The sequence below is a fragment of the Choristoneura fumiferana genome, chromosome Z (assembly GCF_025370935.1).
Source record: "Choristoneura fumiferana chromosome Z, NRCan_CFum_1, whole genome shotgun sequence".
Lineage (NCBI taxonomy): Eukaryota > Metazoa > Arthropoda > Insecta > Lepidoptera > Tortricidae > Choristoneura > Choristoneura fumiferana.
In genome coordinates this window covers 15,409,917-15,425,948 of record NC_133472.1, presented here as the reverse complement: position 1 = coordinate 15,425,948, position 16,032 = coordinate 15,409,917, and the positions used below count along the sequence as shown (strand labels likewise).

General features: G+C 38.9%; 1 protein-coding gene across 4 annotated transcripts; it reads right to left on the bottom strand.

Annotated features, from left to right (window-relative positions):
- Positions 1-12: 12 nt before the first annotated feature.
- LOC141429019 (uncharacterized) lies at positions 13-14,615 on the bottom strand. Of its 4 annotated transcripts, none has more exons than XM_074089161.1 (16): positions 14,435-14,615; positions 12,405-12,585; positions 9,109-9,240; positions 8,311-8,437; positions 8,006-8,069; positions 7,024-7,151; positions 6,818-6,928; positions 6,096-6,225; positions 5,860-6,006; positions 5,686-5,776; positions 5,067-5,225; positions 2,492-2,555; positions 2,197-2,301; positions 2,046-2,118; positions 1,629-1,829; positions 13-791 (listed from the first exon to the last, which is right to left on the bottom strand). In XM_074089161.1, exons 1-16 carry the CDS (start codon positions 14,501-14,503, stop codon positions 627-629), a joined length of 1,947 nt encoding a protein of 648 aa, XP_073945262.1. In that variant the 5' UTR covers positions 14,504-14,615; the 3' UTR covers positions 13-626. The 4 variants fall into 4 exon arrangements, 3 of the variants coding, with proteins under 3 accessions (XP_073945262.1, XP_073945270.1, XP_073945276.1); XM_074089169.1 differs by having other exon boundaries at positions 14-791; positions 14,427-14,473; XM_074089175.1 differs by lacking the exon at positions 14,435-14,615 and adding an exon at positions 13,782-13,976 and having other exon boundaries at positions 14-791.
- Between the last annotated feature and the right edge of the window lie 1,417 nt (positions 14,616-16,032).

Sequence of the window (16,032 nt, the reverse complement as noted above, 5' to 3'; positions counted from 1 at the left end):
TATTTTATTTATTTTCATTACAATAAAGCTCAACAGGATACAACATTAAAATTTAATCGATCGAAAAACAGAACGACAATTAGTAATTTTATGCTACATTTGACAAAGATGTCAATGAACGCGGGTGATGATTGCACGAGGGCGCTTTATTATATTTTAAATTATTAGTATTTTTTTAAACTATTTACTCCTCAATAATAATAAAACTGTGCAAGTGAGAGTGTAGTAAAATGTAATTCTAGAAAAATAAAATTTGGTACATTATAGGTTTGGAAAGTCTATTTTAGATTTAGGGATCTTTTTTTCCTATGGTTCTCTTATGCTTCAAATTCAGCAACTATGTAGGTAATTAAGCTTTAACTAATACATCACTTAGCATTTTCACAATGAAAAACGTGCTTTCGCTAAATTTGACAGTGGAACTGTTACATGGACAGAACAAAGATGCAAAATATAGCTGTCACCATTTTTTACAGTTGCCGAACGCCGCCGTAGGCAGTAGCTACCTTTTGTTTCGTTACGGACGGACGCGCTTTAGTTTTGGGTACCAAAGCAATTAATGCGCGGCGCGGGGCGCGGGGCGCTCGGTGGTGTAGTCGATTAGTTTGAGATAGAGCTCGTATCGATCATGTTCCAAGCCTCGGCGCGGGCTTAAGGAAGACGTACGCGTTGTGGCAGGCGCGCAGCGGCACGGCCAGCAGCGCGCCCAGCAGCGGGGCCACGCTCGCCGCCATCGCGTGCGCCGGCATTTCAGACTCCGACATCGTCACTATTTTTGATATTATCAGAGCCTGCGAAAGAAGCACAGAGTTTTAGATCTACATGCAGGCCTCTTCTGCCTCCCATCCTGCTTTACGTAAGTAAATGCACTATTGACGCGAATTTTAGCATAGTTGAACAAACGAGAATGTACTAGTTCCTCCACTAACCAAAAACCTGTAGGTACAGTCGCCATCAGATATTTCGATGCGGCCAAGGTGGTCAAAAATATCGAAACATGAACTCTAATACCTTAATAATAGAGTGCATGTGCCGACATTTGTGACCACAGTGGCCGCTCCAAAATATCTGATTGCGACTGTACTCATACTACGAGTACAAAGGTATCAAAAATTTGTAAAGACCACTCTTTAGATTTAAGAGAAGTAAAAGATGTGAATTCGTATATTTGCTCTTTCATTCTGCACGACTGCCAATGGACTCAGAATTTATCACGTGAGTGAGGTACAGTCAGGTGCAAAGATATCGACATGGCCAAAACCACAAACATATGAATACACGACAATACAATACAATAACTCTTTATTGCACACCAACACAGTAAGCAGTACAGAAAACACAGGTAGATTTTTCTAAGGCAAGCAATAGGCGACCTTATCGCTTCAGAGCGATCTCTTCCAGGCAACCTTTACAATGGACAGAAGTAAGGAATAAATTTTAGCAGGTGGTGCAATTTACAGTAGATTAGAGCACTATCAAGAATACATAAAACTAACACACTTTAAGTTAAGTACATAAAGTCGTGTATACATATTTTTGTAACTGGTCGTGTTGATATCTTTGCACTTGACTGTACCTACTTAGAATTTTAAATTATATTTTTCGGAATGAAGAAGAAAGACACGCACAATGGTGATGAAGGGAATGATCTGCCATTGCGTGCCGATGCGCGTGGAGCAGGCGTTCTCCTCAGTGGCCATGTTCATGTCGGAGACGAAGTCGTGTCCGCGGTAGACCACCATCAACGCCGTCAGCTCCAGCAGGCATACCAGCGGCATGGTCAGCCCGCACATCATCGCTTCCATGCTCTCCAGGAGCGCCAGGCCACCCTACGAAGTAAAACATTACCTTACTACCTAGGGCTATAAATTCCTTAGTTGTCGTTATTCTAAAGCTCTTCATCTAAAATTAACTAAGTACCACCCTAAAACATATCGGATATATAAGAGTATAAACACAGATTAACTTTGTCAGTCTTTATTAAAAGTCATCCAATTAGAAGCACGTGTTTCACAAGCGGCAATTAATGTTGCAATCTAACTTACAGTCGTTGCGAACGGCAGGCTCAGTGCCATGCAGGTCAAGATCAGCGCCGCCACCACAACTTGTTCCACGAAACTACAACATTGCAAACAAGTCAATGGAATATCACTTTTTTAAGTCACTTGACCAACTGCCAGACTAATACATACTTACACTAATTTTACTCTGTACTCGAATATTGTGTGTAAGGCTGTCTTCAGCAATATATACGCAACCAATATGTAAGAGAAGCATAAACCTCCAAATACCATAGTTGAGCTGGAATAAAAAAGATCAAAATATTATGACTGAAATAGCTCGCAAGCAACCTCAAGTAAAAGATTGTATAGTCAAAGTAAACCCAATTTAAACTGAAAGTTTTTTTTGTTTGTAATAAGACTCACTAAAGGAGAGTTGGTTGGTGAATAAATAAAATTTTAATGAATTTACAAAATGTTATGAAACTTACATTGCGTGTGAATAACTACCCGCCGAAGTGCATTTTGAATACATAGGTATAATCCATAGCGTACCTGAAGTTAATATAACAGAACATAAATTTGAAAATCCATTTACATATTAAAGATAGGGTGACTACAACGTAACTGATTGATAATTTACTTTGAGAAATAATTACGACTGTCCTGTAGTCTGAAAAGAAAACGCACGGAGCGGCAAAGCGAGTCACGGTCACTCGTGCTTCGTGCTTCGTGCTACGTCTTGCAAAGCAGGGTTGAAATGTATCAGAATAATTAGGATCGTTGATAATTATCGGGTAATTATCCAGTTATTATCCAACAATATATACCTGCCTAGCATGTAAATAATAGAATTAATTTTTAACTCTTACATTTCTCTTGTCCGGGTAGGTACAGTCAGCAGCAGAAGTGGATGAGCGGTCACGGAGCTCAAAATGTGAGTAGATACTCACGACCCTAGTGAAATGGTAATGAGAAAGTGTTTAGATGATTGTGCACGCGATAACTGATCATCTACTTCTGCTGCTGAATATACACACAAACGACACGACGCCGAAAAAGTGACGCACTGTATAACCAGCGCGCGTTAAGTTATACTTACACTAGATACAAAATTTACGCGTTATATCATACACAGATATATGTATTATCAGTCCGTAATAATAATGATAGGCAAGTAATTATGCCGCGCAAACCTGCCCGCAAGCCAAGGTACGAGTATGTAAGAGCCGTCGCGAAGCGAGCATATTGATGTTTGTACTTACGTTTCTTGGCTAGGCAGGTTTATGTGTCAGTCGATTTTAAGATTCACAAATAAGATATGAAGTTGAGGGCCCTATTTCACTGTGACTTTGGCGATGCGACCTTTCGACGCTACCAACAAAATGTATACAACTCTATATTAATTTTAATTATGTCTGCTTCCTCTACCACAAATATTTCAGGTGCTTTAATTTGACATAACTGTGAAACTTATTAACTGAAAAAATGACAATAACGTGTGTCCAGCCCTTGTTTAGTGCATTACACCTACCTATTTCGTAAACGTGATAGAAGACAGTTATTCTAAATTACGTAGCCATTATGACTCCCGGTTTGTTACGGATACGGAACTAACTAATTAATAATAAATATCATGGGATTATTGTCACTAGTTGACCTAGAACAAACTAAGCAAAGCGTGTACAATAGGTACAGTCACCTGCATTCATATCCTGCCACAGCGGAGCGTGCAAAAATATCTAACACGTCCTACTTACCGGGGCGGGAAATAGAATCGTATCAGATATTTATGCACGCTTTGTTGTGTCAGATATTGGTGCTGGTGACTGTACCAGGCAACTAATAAACATACTTATATATATAGACTAGCTGTTGCCCACGACTCCGTCCGTGTAATATCCGTTTATCGCTATCCCGGGGGAACTATGCAATTTTCCGGGATAAAAACTATGTCCTTCCCCGGGACTTGAACTATCTGTACGAGTATATCTACCGAATTTCATCTAAATCGGTTAAGCAGTTTCCACGTCCGGTCGTAAAAATCTTTCGGGTCAGCGATGTATTTCGTATTGTCAATCCCCTTCGGCCACTTTGGAAACCAAAGGTTCGAAACCAGTTTAGATAACAGAATTATTTTTCTTTTTGGGAAACCTGGTTTGGAATGAAGAAAAATAATTCTGTTTTCTAGACTGGTTACCCATACAGAACGTAGAATCTTCTTTTGAAACTCATTCACAAATTAATTTCCCAATTATAATCGACACAGAAACATAGGTAGGTATAGATTATGTTGTGTTTACATCGGCCCGAAGGGCCAAAACTACACAAAAGTAGGAGCTCCGCTGCGGAGCTCCGTCAACTCTGTGTCTGTGTCGATTCTGATTGAAAAAAAAAACACTACTGTGAAAATAAGCTTCAGTAAAAAACCATAAGTCGATCCCTGATCCTAGTTTCGTGCAAGAACAAAATGTGTTCGTTCGTAACTGGTTTCGTATAAGAACAAAATAGTTTTCATTCGAAACCACGTTTCCTAAAAAAAATATATTTTGTTTTCTAAACTGGTTTCGAACCTTTGGTTTCCAAAGTGGCCGAAGGGTGTCAATCAGTTGTCAAATACTAGTTTTTGCCCGCGACTTCGTCCCCGTGGAATAAGGTTATCGCGACCTGTTCCCTCGGGAACTGTGCATTTTTCCAGGATAAAAATAGCTAATGTCACTCTATGGCCCATAAACTATCTCTATGCCAAAAATCACGTCAATCCGTCGCTCCATTTTGACGTCAAAGACGGACAAACATACAAACACACAAGCACACACACTTTCACATTTATAATATTAGTATGGATAGTGTTCGTCATAATTCATAACTATTAAGTAATTTTCCGTTTCTTTAAGCATATTAATAACAACAGGATCTTGTTCTTGATCAATTTAAGAGACAAAACAAAGCTTCGAGAAACTGGGTCCAGGTGTCAGTTTGTAAGTGCAACGTTTACATTTTGGTGGGAATGGCGACCGACCACGCGCGCGCCTAAATGCTCTGTCAGCGCAGCAGGGTCCTTACTCTCGCGCAGCGCGTACACGGCAGTGCTGGTGTCGGGCTGCACGATGTCGGCGAGCGCGCAGACCGCGGCGCTGCTCGCGTGCAGCCCCGCCAGCAGCAGCAGCGCGCACGAGTGCCACACGTTGTCGCCGTTCAGCATCGGGTCGATGTGCCCCGACGCTGCAACAAACACTGGCCTTGGCTGAATGCACTTTTTGTCTCAACAATGCCATTCTGTGTTCTAATGCTGTATAGGTTTAGAAAAAAAAAAGAGTTTTCTATATTATTTTTCGATTTAGGCAGTCGTTTGCAAAGTAGGTTTACGAGTAACAGTCGATCAAAACTTAATACGGAACCCTACACCACCCGTGGCCCAACCCGTACCTACTTTGCCGGGTTTTTGAAGTGCTACATATGCATGCAAAACCCACACGTAATTATGCATTCTATATACACTCACCAGCATTAATATCTGCCACAGCGCAGCGTGCAAAAATATTTGACACGTCCTTCCCGGCCCTAGAAATAGTCGTATCAGATATTTGTGCACGCTTGTTGTTTCAGATATTGGCACTGGTGACTGTACAAATACATAATGATAGTATTTCACACAAATAAATACTCGAGGAAGGGGACTTACCAAAGTGGTTCAATCCTTTTCCATGAATAAGCTCCGTACCCGTGCCAGCAGAATGAATATAAAGCGCTATTTCCAGAGCATCTGATATACCCTGCAATCAAAGGTCAATAAAAATAAATCTCTCATCTTTTTCGTTATTTCCTTACATTTGTATTTATTAGTAAAGATACGAACGGTTATTATTTCTTTCCCGCCAACTTTAAAGACTTGGAACAACATTTTTTTCGGCGCAGACACCTGAGTGGCAGCCGCAACAACTAAACACAAAGCCCAGACCCAGGGCACTGTCGCGAACCACGGATACACGTTGTTCCATATTAACTAAAATTCCATCAAAATTAATATATATTTCAATTGAAAAAGAGCTTCAAATTCTGTATTTTTCGTCATATTATATGTGTGCAACATACCCTGCCATGAGAAACCCGTTCGGAAAACATAAACATCCATATCAAAAGCCAAATGATCGTAATGCATAGTAACAGAGGCAGATTGAAGACGCCGTAATCGTATTCTTGGCGCAGCTGGACCACTTCCACGCTAAACAGACAATTGAGTTAAAATAAACAAAAAAATAACACACACACACACACACACAAAAATCACGCCTGTATTCCCAAATGGGGTAGGCAGAGCACACGAAACGTTACCGCTTCGGAGCCACTTAAAAAAAAAATTAAGATGTAAAAGTAAAACTCTCCCTCATATTCCCAATAAGCAGCAAACCAGCACTTTTGGCATATGTACGAGTATTTAGACTAAAAACGACTACCTACTTATAAATTATTTCATGCTGCGGACATTACGAAAAAGAAGAAACATTTAACAGGTTCTCTGTCCTGAAGCAATGTGCATCGTTCTTTTGACACATCCCCATAGTAATGAATGATAAAGTAATGTAATATCCGCAATGTAATGTCCCCATAGTTATTTTCATTGATTATCTAAATGTGGTTCAAGAATAAAAATAATATAATATAATACGTAATAAAATTTATTAGTTGTTGAAAGAACATCTACATTATTTATATCACTGGCCATGAGGCACATGTAACGTGCCCCATGGGACAGGGAACCTGTTTACTATTTACACTGTGTCATTTAACTAGAAAAAATAAAAAGGTAGTCGTACTAAAAGTAGTTGTAGGCAGGAGTACTGTACAAAGAAGGGAAACCTCCGGAGTACGTCTCGTTGCACATTAGTATTTTGTGTGGAGTGATCTTCTTTATGTATTTTTTCCCACTGTAATGTGATAAAAGTAAATTGATAGTGTCAATATTTGTGATGTTAAATATGAACCAAAGTATTTTCGTAATATACTCGTATTCTGTCCATACCTTAGACGTAAGACACGCCTCCACGCGTGATCCTGCATCCCCACCGTGGTGGTCTCAATAATATCCCGAATATTAGAAGTTTCTAAAGTTCTATTATCTACTACTGCAGTTGCTATAGAAAATCTTCCCTGTAAATATCAACTGATGCATTAATCATAAAAGTAAGTACTTCAGCCTGTTAGAAAACAATTCATCAAGTGTCTAGAGTTAAGATTTTTCTTGCTGCAGAGGATCTTATTATTTCTACATGTTGCCGCCTGATCGCAAAATCTGCCAGACCATGAAATGCTTAGGCCTTTTAGGAAACGCCGTGATTTCATGATATGCCTGGCAATTTTAGGCATATCATGATGCGCCTAATAAAAATACGACAAATTGATAGAGCAACGTATTCGTCGGTTATCGTCGTACATAATGTCGATAGCGAAATATCGCTAGATGGCGTTAGTATCGTGAGGTCCGTTTGACGTTTCAAGTCTTGCTTGCGATTGGCTCATTTAATATTTTATGTCATCTAGCGACATTTCGCCTGTCGAAAAACTCTCCTTGCTGAAACAAGTAGCGAGCCTAGAGAGTGAAGCGAGCGCGCCTCAGCAGCGGCCGGTGAAGCGCCGGGACCAAATCAAATTATTAATCTACGCAATTGTTTGATCAAGTGAAGATTTATTAATCTTCTTTGGTATGATATCATTCGGTTTTATTTATAGGCTTATTTTCAGTACCCTACTCCTACTTAATAGGCAAATCGTACAATAATGAGCTTTGAAAGATAATTGGCGGTGTTAGCTGGCCAAATCATGAAAAGACGGCGTTTCATGAAATGCTTAGTAATTTCACGCTCTGGCGAAATTTACGATCATGCAACGACATACATAGAATCGCAGTTTAACGTAAGTACTAAAACTACATTGTTTTTAGATACAGAACGTGCCGGTAGTTGGATAGGTGGTTTGAAACAATTATATTTGTAAAGCCTACTCACCTGTCGTAATCGAAAAGCTGTCACGTTTTTTGATATTGGATCGTACGCTTTCAGATCCCAATCTCTGAAACCATTGCAATAATTGCATGTCATCAACTAACTTATTATTATTAATGTTGGAAGAAGTAACTAGTTGTACAGTCAAAAGCAGAAGTGGATTAGCAATTACGGTGCTCAAAATGATCTGAATATACTGACAAGGTGACAGTGTGTAGGTAGATGATTTTGAGCACCATAACTGCTCATCTACTGCTGCTGCTGAATGTACGTAACCTATCTACGTCGAAAAGTTAACAATAACGCACCTGCAATAAGTAAACGGAAGTTGTGCGTCGGCAGCAGAATGGATCACGTACACCATCGCTATAGCTGCAATAGTGCAACAGCTGATCGCACGGACTATGGAGTAAATGCACATCGCAATACCAATACCTGCAAAGCAAAAGAACAGTAGTTAGGTAGAACGTTAGGTTGGTCACCGAAGCACAAGCGTTAACTCTGTATATATATTTTTCGTATTTCCATGTGTCTTAAATATTTCAGTAGATGGTAGATAGTTGGACTGAATATCCCTGTAAAGGTTTTTCGTCCGTTGAGTTAGCTGGGTTCATTTATTTTATCTTGCATAATACCGATTCTCCGAAATTTAATTTGCATAACAGCTATCACATTTTTTTTTGCACAATCATATAAGTAAGTACTTTGCATTATTATCAGGTCTAATAATAGTCATTTCTCAGAATATTACATAGCAGAGCATTAGTAATTCGGTGATATGATGCTTCTGTTCAAGGTTGTTATGCGAAACAAAATTATGACATTTGTTTTTTTTTGTAAAATATTACTGAACCCAAAAAGAATCTGAAAACATTTTCAGTCAAACTAATCCAATCATTTGCTGAAAAATTCCGAATCAATTTCAAAACACCTTGTATAGCGTTAGGTATTTTACAGCATTACTTTTAGGACGCATACGTTAAGAATAAAATCGATCAAAATACTCAAACTGCTGAATCTGTTGAACGCCAGGACAAAAGTACAAATATTAATCATGACTGTAATTGAGTTTGGCAAGCAATCCCTGGTTAGTTACTATAGTATACCATCAAGCATCGGCAGTAAGCGGAAGGCGCGCCCCGGCCCGCTGATACTCCACTGGCCGAGGTACACCTCGAAGTGCCGGTGAGGGTTCGCGAGCGCCGCCACCGCGAGCACCAGCGACAGGTAGAACACGACTAAGTACATATTAGAAAATTTATGTAGCTACTTTAAAAAACAAACCAGTAATGACCTAAAAATAGTAGATTATTGTCGTGGCATGGAAGTAGGCAATTGCTGGCTGAGTATGAGTTTTAAACGGACGAGCATGCGAGTCCGTTTTAACATATGTACTCTGTGGTTTTCTAATACCACCTAATACGAAGCTAGCTATTCCAGCCGATACTAATTTTTTGCGTTTCTCAAAAATGGTGAAAGAAAAAAACTAAATTAGAATAAACTTGTCCTCAAAATATATTAGGACATTTAATTTTATTCCAATAAAATATTCGGGTGACACTCTTTACCGGCCCGGTTAATACTGATATGGAAATACCAGCCGTTTTTTGTGTACACGCCCATAGAAACTGATATGAGCTTCTTAGGGCGTGTACACGAAAAACAGGGTCGGTATTATCCGGGCCGAGAAAGAGTGCAGTGTCACCCAAATGTTTATGCTTTCCCGCCATTTTCATTTAAAAAAAAAACTGCAGGTGTATTTTTCCACCGAAAACACCACAAGCTGTTTCAAATTCCGGAATTCTAACAAAAATTGTACCGGTCATTTGAGTTGGCTGTATACGACTTTTGCCAACATTTCCATGGCCCTTTAAACTTTTTAAAAAGTTGGCGACTGCAGGGCTACTACGAAACTCGAAGTTCGTGTCGCGCGGTCCCTCTCGCTCTCGTATAAAATAGTATAAGTGTCAGAGGGACCGCACGACACGAACTTCGAGTTTCGTAGTAGCCCTGCTGGACAATAATGAAATTTGTATGCGACATTTTTGTCGAGCTAGCGAGCCTGCAATCATGTTTAACTTTTTAATTTTTCGCTGCCCATAAACTATTCACTTGCCCTTCTGATATGTGAAGAATAATTTCAACTTTTACGGCCATATTTGAAAAAAAAAACATTAAAAAGTATAAGTTTAATTTTTAGTTCAAGTTTTTTCACTGATAAATTATTGACTGTACACTCGAACCAACTGAACCGTGACCCGTGCGTGACCCACTGTGGAACTTTTCCTGTCGACATCGCTTTGCTTGAAAAGGGAATTTATAATGACACTTAATGTGAAAATGTTCTACGGTGGGTCAGGAATCAAATGGTTCGACTGTATCTACTTGCACTGTTATCCAACCTACAAATGTATATCAGTTTCAAGTTGACCCGACCATCGAAGTGCGTTAAATTCGACTTCCAAGACTTTGACCCACATAACACGCCAAGTCTTGTAAAAAAACTTGTAGCTAAACACGAATCTATATACTTCCGAGCAAAAATTCTATCAAAAATATCTGAACACGCTTCTACACTCTACACGCTTGCTTAAAATTATAAGGACATGACTGTATATATGAATAGAGCAGAGGCCTTATCATGTCCTGCACGCTGAATCTCTGAACATAGTAGTAGGGGAGCCCACGATGCTAAATCGGGATTTACTCGAGCGTCATAGAGACTTATTGGGTTGCGAAGCTTAGATCATAAGAAGAAAAAAATGACATATAATATATACCTTTTCATCGGTGGGGAGAATTGTTATAGATTTTCAAAAATGTTAAAAAAAAACTGTTGCATGGACATACTCGAGCGCGTCAGATATTGATATCATCCATGTCCTACGTATTTTTAAAAATGTACGTATGTTAATCTGATTGTTTCCATGATGGGGGTGGTCGTACGTAAGGGTTGAAAATGAAAAAAAAAAAATTTAATCGAGCGCGTCAGATTTTCTAAGGGGATGTTAAGAGATCCTAAAAAAAGGCTCTTATATAATAATCTGACGATTTGGATGTGACGCAAATTCATAGCCATTATTAGAATGTGCATAAAAAATTCGCCATTTTGAAATCCTCAAGCGCGTCAGATTAAGATATATATGGTTCATCTTCATGCCCTAGACGTGCTGTCTCATAATCTGACGATTATCTGGAGGGATTCGCCTAATCTGACAATTAAAAAAAATATTTTTCTTATTTTTTAAATCATTGAACTTAATTTATTGAAAAGCTCAGGAAATAGCATGCAAATAAAAAAGTGTTTGTTTTTTTAAGTAGAATACTGTATTTATAAGAAAATAATTATTTTTTTTTGAGTTTTTTTTCTCATGTATCATCGTCATCGGTAGAATCATCTTCTTTCTCTGACTCGATGTTTTTTTTATCTCAAAATTTAACTTGAAAATTAATTCAATTAAAAAATTGTTTTTTGAAATATTTTTATTTACTATATGAAGTCATATTAGCACTTACTCGTCTGTCGATGTACCAAGAGCCTCAGTAGATGTGGAATCAGCAGCATGTGATTTGGAGCACTCTCCAGAAACAGGAAAATGTGACTCGGAAATCTCTCCAGAAATAGGAGCACGTGATTCGGAGCTATTGCCAGAAACTTCCGATGCATTATCAGATTCCATTACACTTTGCTGATGTTGTAAATACTGAAAGTCTCGCGGTATTTTTATTGCTGTAAATAGTTTATAGCACTGTGCGTGGTACACTTCATTTAATGAAGATTCTATAGAAATTTCAAGATTATCGTATGTCGTTCGGGATTTTCGGAGAACCGGTTTGCTCCGACGATATTCTAAAATATTTGTACATTTTTGTAATATAGGCATCACGTAGCTGCACGCAATAAACTTTATCGATGAATGTTTGTTATTTCGGCTTGTGGAAACCGTCAGATTATATATTTTTCGTAATTCTTGAATTATTCCCTTCAAAATAAAAATAAAATTAACCACGCTCGAGAATGTCGAGATGACGTTTTTTTTTACAACTTTCTAGCCCTACCCCTTCTTTACGTCACTCTCAAATTGTCTGATTAGTAGAATACACACGTTTTAGTATGTAACTAACTCATCCTACCTTAATCTGACGCGCTCGGGAATTTCAGATGATGATTTTTTTTTTCTAATCTGATCCTTTATCCTTGACGGGCGGCCATGTATACGGGGCTCATAGTTGGTGGAAGGACTTAACCGGGTACAAGGTATCACAAGGTATCCCCCTGTATATTAATCTGTCGCGCTTTAGTAAATCCCGAAATCCCCTCTTGGGCTCCCCTACTATAGTAAGATAATATGGTAAATGCGTGCGCGAGACAATACGGCGTTAGGTATTGAATATCACCCACTGAAGCCTCCAGTGAGCGCGGCGGCGGCAACGCGGCAGTGCATGACCAGCGCCGAGCCCATGGCTAGCGCGCCGAGCCGCAGGCGGCGCCGGCCCGCCTCGCGCCGCCGCGGCGAGCTGCCTGCCGCCGTGCCCATGCCCGGCACGTACTCCGTCGACCATTCCACCGACCACTCGCTTTGCTGATCAAGTAACATTCGGAATTATGTCACGACCTCGATAATATTCGAAATTTACTTTAGCAATGGCGGGTATGAACTGGACTAGTTCTTGAAGGACTTACCCCTGCATGCAGTCGACAGAGAGCAGTGGAAGCAATGGTACAGAATACGAGTAGGCTAATAATGCAAGGAGCTAACGCATAAGAATAGTAACACGATAAAAAACCGGCAAAGAGCGTGTCGGACACGCCCAAAATAGGGTTCCGTAGCCATTACGAAAAAATTAAGTATTTTTTTTAAGGATTTCGTATTTTATACGGAATCTTCCAAGTTTAGGTATATTTTATACCTTAGGCTGGTATTTACTCTTAAACTACTAATAATTCTCAAGCAAACTTAGCCGTTATAGTTTTCCTTGTAAGTTTGATGTACTTACTACCATCTTGAATTTTTTCAAATTTTTCCACCCACCGGTTTAAAGTTGAATATTTCGCAAACAAATCCCTGAATCGAAAAATCGTTTTACCAAACCCATGTGGTTTTAAAAGACCTATCCAACGATACCCCACACTATAGGGTTGGATGTGAGAAAAAAAACACCCCCACTTTACGTCTATGGGAGGTACACTAAGATTTTTTGTTTGTTTTTTTTATTGTACCATTTTGTCGGCATAGTTGACATATATATCCGTGCAAAATTACAGCTTTCTAGCATTGATAGTCCCTGAGAAAAGCCGCGGACGGACAGACAGACAGACAGAGACAGACATGGCGAAACTATAAGGGTTCCGTTTTTGCCATTTTGGCGTCGGAACCCATAACCAAAATATAACCTCCTGAGCCCTCGCGTACTTTATAAAGGACCAATTTACACTAAGAATAACGGCCGAATGTACTTTATAAAGTACAAATTGTTGATTGAATAAAGAATTCTAAGGATTTTAAAATATCCTAAATAGCAAGTGCGAGTCAGAATCGCGCGCCGAGGTTTCCGTACACATTTATAGGTATGTAAGTAAACGGGCATCGTGTCTTGAAGATATTTCTCGCTTTTTCCCAGTGATTTAATACATCCAGTGTATGCAGAGACCTACTCTTAAGCAAAATGTAAGCAGTGTGGGGTCAGATTAATACTGGTCTTGATATTTACTGACAGACAAAAAATCAAGATTTTCAGACTTTTCTAGTTGGTTGTGTAATAATAGCTACCTTCATACCAAATTTCAAGATTCTGAGTTCACGGGAAGTACCCTGTAGGTTTTGATTCCCTTGCGAGTTTCGAAAATTTGCGGAAATTTGAAGCATAAACGGCTGCATCTTTTGGTTGCGTTGGCTTAGAAGTTTGATTTTTTCATAGCTGCAAGGGACAGTTAACCTCAGTATTTGATATACATTTCAGCTTGATACCTCCACGCGTTCTCGTGAAAAAGGGTCTTGACAGACAGACAGACAGACAGACGGACAAAAAGTAATCCTACAAGGGTTCCGTTTTTTCCTTTTGAGGTACACTATAAGTGGTGAAAAACGTGGAAAATGATGTACCCAAGTACCTAATACTAGGCAGTACTAAATAAAGCAATCTGAACTATTTCGTAATACAATAAATACTTAGTCTAGATAAAAAAGTCAAAATACTGTTGTTACTGATACCACGAAGTTGAGAAAGTAAGCACCAAGTTTGTTTAAAAAAGTCAGGACTCAGGAGGGTAAATCAGATCAAAAAACAAATGTAAACTCGCTTTATAAATACTATTTCATGTAAGCACTAGTCCAGTCCACAATTATTGCAACTTGTTAAAATGTAACTGTTTTTTACTGTGCGATAAAAAAAACACAAAAAGTAGTTCGATGTGTACCTGTACCTACTTACATTGTCTCTGTTGTCGAACGTGAGAATAGTTTCCATAGAATTTATATTGTAATTTCCTCTTGTATCCATGATAAATTATTTAACTAATAATTTGGCAATACATTTATACGCAAATGTATTTTTATACCATAACAATACGTAATTATGTGAAGTAATTGTAAGATAACTGCATTGTCACTATGAGTTTAATTTACGTCAATGTCATCGTTTGTAAAAATTGTATATTTTGAAGGTTTTAAGGTTGCATATTAACGGGCATAATTTTTGAAAACAAGTTGAAAACATACCATTACCAAGTAATATTTAACTATTTCGAAAATAAAGCAAATCTGATACTATACTTATTAGGCTGCCTGGCCACTGCTGAGATTTTATGCAATTCTATTGGTGGTTTTTACCTCGCTCACCGCTTCGCAACCTCGCTCCGGTCTAATGGACAGTCAGCCTCAAGCAGCGTTTTCATCAATTATGTCCGAGGATGTCTTAAATTATACTAATACTAGCTTGTTACCCGCGACTCCGTCCGCGTAGAGTTCGTATATCGCTATCCCGCGGGAACTATGCAATTTTCCGGGATAAAAACTATCCTATGTCCTTCCCCGGGATTTAAACTACCTGTATACCAAATTTCATCTAAATCGTGTCAGCTGTTTGCGATAACAATGAACTTAATTTTTATTTGAGTTTACCGTGAGTTTTTTATTTGCCATCGGACACTGATATGAGTATTTTACACATAAAATTGTAAGTAATTTAAACTTTGCTTTCGCAGTCGTTAAAAACATCCAGATTTATTTTCCACACTAGTTGGACTGGAAATCCCAAAATTTATATCGTAATCTTCACTGAGGTGTTGTGTTAAGAACAACTATCCCGTGGGAATATTGGAATAAAAGTAGCCTATGTGTTATTTCAGACATCCAGCTAATCCCCATACCTAATTTCATGACGCTAAGCCCAGCGGTATCCCTATCCCGTGGGAATATCGGGATAAAAAGTAGCCTATGTGTTATTCCAGATATCCAGCTATCTACTTACCAAATTTCATCCAAATCCGTCCAACCATTTTAGCGTGAAGGAGTAGCAAACATACACACACACACACACAAACTTTCGCATTTATAATTATAATATAATAATTAGGCTGAGTACGATTAGTAGGATAGTCAGTCACCTGCTTATAGATCTAGTGAATAATGTTTTTTCATCGTATCAAGATACCTAAATACGATTTTTTCCGACAAAATACATTATTCATTACTTCTGTACAAAAACAGTGATAATAAAAACTCACAAAAGGTTTACGAACACTGTTTCTTATGCATATCTACAAATCTGCAACTGGAGTGCCGAAAACGCCGATGGGCGTCTAATTTAGCTTACCCTGGATGCCGCTGACGCCGATGGGCGTCTGTTCTGCAGAAGCGTCGGCATCGCAGCAAAGTACGTAATCTGGCGCGCGGCAATGAATAGGTGAAAGAGCTTTACAGACTGCAATGCGGGATAATGAATAGATTTCTTTTTCCCTGAATGGCAACACTGGCATAAATAATAGATCGCTCGTTTTTGGCTCGATATTCGAACTTGTGATTTTATTT

Coding starts and splice junctions, on each gene's coding strand:
- LOC141429019 (XM_074089161.1), bottom strand. CDS start 14,503: ATGGATACAAGAGGAAATTACAATATAAATTCTATGGAAACTATTCTC. Junction 7,152..8,005: donor CAGCTTTTCGATTACGACAG/GTGAGTAGGCTT, acceptor TGATATTTACAG/GGAAGATTTTCTATAGCAAC. Junction 2,556..5,066: donor CGTGTACGCGCTGCGCGAGA/GTAAGGACCCTG, acceptor TATTAACTTCAG/GTACGCTATGGATTATACCT.